The 4,960-nt window shown below is 42.4% G+C and overlaps 1 protein-coding gene across 2 annotated transcripts; it reads right to left on the reverse strand.

Moving 5' to 3' along the window:
* Positions 1-412: 412 nt before the first annotated feature.
* Positions 413-4,550, reverse strand: enpp4 (ectonucleotide pyrophosphatase/phosphodiesterase 4). 2 transcript variants are annotated; one of them, XM_038294771.1, is made up of 7 exons: positions 4,301-4,550; positions 3,918-4,205; positions 3,737-3,838; positions 2,072-2,270; positions 1,818-1,991; positions 1,358-1,627; positions 413-1,269 (listed from the first exon to the last, which is right to left on the reverse strand). In XM_038294771.1, the coding sequence occupies exons 1-7, from the start codon at positions 4,523-4,525 to the stop codon at positions 1,172-1,174; spliced, it is 1,356 nt and encodes a 451-aa protein (XP_038150699.1). In that variant the 5' UTR covers positions 4,526-4,550; the 3' UTR covers positions 413-1,171. The 2 variants fall into 2 exon arrangements, with proteins under 2 accessions (XP_038150699.1, XP_038150698.1); XM_038294770.1 differs by having other exon boundaries at positions 3,737-3,841; positions 4,301-4,525.
* Positions 4,551-4,960: the final 410 nt, after the last annotated feature.

Here is a 4,960-nt window from a genome sequence, read left to right on the forward strand (position 1 = left end):
TAAAATATGAATTAAGGGAAACTATCACATTTATTGAGAGCCCTGGTAAAGATGGAAAAAATAAACTTTATTTCTAGTCTTTCATACTTATTCATACACTTTAAAAATTCATTAAAAAATTAAACCGTAGCATTTCAGTTAATTCCTGTTTTCGCTAGGAATAAAGTAATTATGTCTTGGCATAAAGGCCCATTTTTTTAGCCAACCTCAGCTCTACCAGGGGTGTCGACAATTACAAGTAAAAAAAATAAATCAAAAAATATTATAAAATGAACAACGCAAAAAGTATTCTCTCTGCTGTTTCAGTAACCTGAGTTCTGCTTGCATGTAATCCAATAAAGATCCATGAAATAAACTAGCATTTTAACATTTACATATATGGATGAATAATGTGGAATATTCAATATTACACTTACTTTTACAACCAGGATTGCATTACTTTGTCTTATGTTAGGTTTTAAAAACCCACTAAATCATCTATCCTCTAAGGGATGCTACTTATTTAACTTTGGAAGAAGAGTAAAAAAACGTCACTTTGCTGTTTAAACATCTTGACGTTAAAGTAATGAATTTAAGCACAGTGATTCATTTTTATTGTATGTTTTGGTCATTTTTGGTGGATTTGTCTGATTTGAAAAACAAAATATCAACAACCTGTTTTCAGAACTTTCAGCAGCAGCGGTTCACAGTTTTTAATCCCTGCAAAATAGTCCCCATAAGATAACCAAACCTCCATCTTCTTTGGTAATAACTTCCCTTATTTTGATTTCACCTAAGAAAACCATTAGTAGTCATCGATACTAGGTTTACCTTTAAATTGCGCTTTGAATGACAATATAAAAAATTTAAAAAAATCATGTATTTTGAACCAATCTGTGTGACAAATCAGCCTAAAATACAAGGTTAATCGTGAACTACTGGCTCCCTCTGCTGGCCAAAACAATGAAAAACAAGGAAATGCTCACAATCACAAACGTTTTAAAACGGCCACATAAACAACAGCATCAAAATCTCTGAAGCGTGTCGCATTACTTAAAATCAAACATACAGTATCCATGGTAACAGCTACTTTTACTCCACCTGTAGCAAGTGGAAGCAAAACCTGAGGGTATGTGTTGGGAAACAACCACATGACAGAAGAAAGCAAAGCAGAAGCGGAGCTTTCGGTGGTTTATGGAACCAAGGGTTCGTCATCGTCACAGAGAAAGTCCAGCCTCTGGAAGGGCCTGGGGCCTGCGGTTGGACGGGAGCCCATGCACCGGAAAAGAACTGCAGAAAAACAAGTCTGGTTAGTTTTCTGATTAATCAATGCACTATGCGTAAAATACAAATAAATCACAAGATTGTTAAGACTCACCAGTGATAATAGTGAGCAGCAGCAGGACCCCCACCACCAGGCCGATAACCACGGAGGTTTCCCAGCAGCTCTCGCCAGCTAGCAGACACCGAGCGCTGGTCAAAGAGCCGTTGTTGGGCTGTGCCGGCACCGCCAGCAGGCGGCACATGAGCGGGTAAATATCTACGCTCTGCAGGCTCTTCATCTGGACACCTTGGCGGAAGCCGGGGCCCGTCGCTGCCAGGAAGGGATGCATGCTTGGCAGGGAGTTGTAATACCCATGATCACCTACTATGGAGAGCAAATAAGGGCTGCCGTTAGCATTAGCATTAGACTTCTATAAAAATGTATGTAGCTAGAAGCCAAATTCTATCCGTTCTTAACCAGCTTTCATTTTTAAATCTAATTTGTGGTACAAATCAGTAAGAGAGTTGGAGAAAATTTGAATTAATTCACATTTTTGCACAATTTTATCACTTACGCCTTGGCAGCTTGTTTCCCCGCCTCACAATGGTCCAGCCTTCGTCAGCGATCAGTAGGATCGGTTGGATGCGAGGGTTGTTCCGATAGTGGAGACCGTCTGGGATGGATTTCTTCATGTACGCCTTCATGTGAGGATGGCACTCATTCAGTAAGCTGAAGACCCGCTCTGGATCTGAAGCAAATCAAGCAGAGGGCAGGTTATAGAAGAGGAAGAGCGGCAGAACCAACACTACGTGGCTTTAGCCTGATTACCTTCTTTGGGGCGGAGCGCGGCGACAGGCGTCAGGTCCACCAGAGTATAGTTGTCGGGGTGGAGGCAGTCGTCCAGCCGTATGAGGCGATCGGCGGAGCACTGCGCCATGCCGTGGTCACTGGTCACTATGAGGTTGATGCGACCCCAGAGGCCCGTCCTCTTCAGCTCGTCCATCAGCAGCCCGATATTGTCGTCAACCTAGATTACAAACAGACAGGGGGGGGGGTTACCATAAGGCAATACTAGGCAGTTTCCCCAAGTTCCTGGGGGGCCCATACAACTCTTCTATGTATAGTTAATACAACTATTCCTTATTTGTGGACATTAATTATGCTTTTCATAAAAATCCTTTCGCAAAAATGCCATCAGAAAGCTTATAATATTAAGTGTATCTCAGCCCCCCCTCAGCGTCCACCATATTGGATCAGTCCATTTGCTGCACATGTTCAGAAAGGTCCAAACAGACAGCAGCAAACCATTTAAAAACAAACGGTGCAAAGAGCATTGTTGCCAATTTAGCACTTTGTTGCTATATTAAGCAACTTTTCAGACCCCTCTAGCACTTTTATTTTAAAAAAGCTCCTAGCGCCAAATCTAGCGACTTTCTTCTGCTACTTGAGACTTTGGCGACAACATATAAAAGCAGCGAACTCTGCTCTCCAGAGCAAGTCGATTCGTAACCCCGCCTCCTGCTCTCTGCTATCTTTTCTGCTGTCATGATTCATGCAGCTATTATTTCATCCAAATGTAAAATGAAGAACAGATAAGCAGATCATGGCTTGTCTACAGTGAAAAGAAGGAATCTGTTATTCACTTTTGCAGTTGCCTTTTTGGAAACACAGGAAGAAACAATCGACTGGGCTTAGTGCTTGGAAAAAATCTTTCATTCCGTTTGAGACAGCTGAGTATAAAACATAGAGAGGAAAACAACAAGAAAAGGTACATACAAATAATGTATGTCTATTCTATTAAAAATTCTGTATCTCTATAATGGATCTGTTTTATGTTTTGTCTTCTCAATTTGTGGGCCCCCTGCTTGTCTTTGCCTAGGGCCCAAAATTTCCTAAATCCACCCCTGCAAACAGGAATAATCATTTCTAATTAAAGAACTTTATTATTTCCACTCAAGACTTTAACATCTGTCTGATTGGCAAACACGAGCTTCTGGGCGGATATTTACGTCTTTTCTGGCAGAACTGGCGAGAGTCCAGATCAAATCGATCGGTTTTCTGGCAGTGACTCAGATATTAAGCACAACCCACACATTTAATTACATCTAAGGTCAGATATTCTAACATAAGTGTTCCAAAAATAGATTTTATTACTTTTAATTATCATTATCTTGTCGGAAGCTATTAATGTGTCCAAGTTTCAACCATCCGACTTAACTACCTCCCTTTACAATGCAAGGAGACTTATAAAGCTGTTTAATAAGGCTAGATTCTGTCAGTAGCCATTACTTCAACCAAGATTAAACTGTTGGAAACATTGAGAGAAATATGGTGGTGGCTGCATCATGCTGTGGGGCCGTTTTGCGATTATGGCTGCATTTTATCAAATGATTATCATACTGGAATTTGTATTAATAATTTTGCAAATTCATTCAAATTATCAACTTCTTAAGCTTCTAATGAGCCATTAAATGTGCAGAAGCGAAACACTACCTCCTTTAGAGCTTTAGCCATTGCTGTTTTGTTTTCAGGACCAAAAGTGTGACCCGACCGATCAGGCTCCTCCCAGTAAAGAGCTGCAAACATGGCTCCCGGCTTCTGGCGAAACAGGAAGAGAAATAAGGATGTCAGACATCTGCAGATGAACCCTTCCACCTCAGGAGACCATCTTTACCTTCCCGTCTCCTAACATCCAGTTTGTCACGTTCCCTAAGCGCTGCTGGAACGTCACATCGGGGTCGTAGTGGAAGAAGTGCGTCGGTGTGCGGTTGGTAACGTCGGAGCCAGGCCACATGGCGGCCGCCGTCTCGTAGCCGGACTCCTGAGCGGTGAGCCACAGGGGCTGCGCCGAGCTCCACCACATGGGGTCGCTGTCGTTCTGGAGGCTGAAGTGCTTGCCGCTGATGGGGTCGTACATGGTGCTGGCCAGGATGTTGTGGGACTCTGCGTACAGCCCCGTCACCTGGAGAGGAGACAACACCGGGCTTTAGTCATCGTTCCTAAAAAAAAAAAAAGCTGTGGGTGTGGATACTTTTTTTTTTTCTGAAACATGCTGACCAGGCTGTAGTGGTTAGGAAACGTCTTGGTGATGAAGACGTTAGTGAGCTGCTCCACCAGGACCCCCTGGCTGTACAGGAGCTTCAGGTTAGGCATGGGAAACCTCTGCAGGTAGTCGGCCCGAAAGCCGTCAAATGACACCAGCAGCAGCGGCTGGGAGTTGTTCTCAGCCGCCGAAGCGCCAACGACGCCCCACAAGAAACCCAACAGCAGTCTGGGAAACATCCTGAAAGCAAAGAAACAAACCAGGCGCTAAAAAAAGAATATATATAGACAGCTGCATTATAGTTTCACTTCCTCAAAACTTACTTTTGTCCTTTGAAACGAAACCAATAAACCTCAAATCTAGATGAGAGGTGTGAATAAAACGTGGGTCAACAACCAGCTCTTATAGTATTCGAAACAACTTTCTAATAATCAGAATCCGCTGAAATCCCAGAAGGAGTTGGATGTTTAAGGTGAAAATCAGGACATTAAACTAAGCTGTTTTTACTCCTGCTACTACAAAATGCAGGAGAAAAAAAACAGCTTAAATTGTTTGAAACCCAGTGATTTGATTCAGTAAAAGGAATCAACTGAAGAGCTGCCAAAAAGTGCTCTTTCATAACACACCCTTTCATTTTGCTAAATCAAATCACTTTGCTGCTAAACTGTTTTGGA

Source organism: Cyprinodon tularosa, unplaced genomic scaffold (assembly GCF_016077235.1).
Source record: "Cyprinodon tularosa strain WSP-4 unplaced genomic scaffold, ASM1607723v1 ctg344, whole genome shotgun sequence".
Taxonomy (NCBI): domain Eukaryota; kingdom Metazoa; phylum Chordata; class Actinopteri; order Cyprinodontiformes; family Cyprinodontidae; genus Cyprinodon; species Cyprinodon tularosa.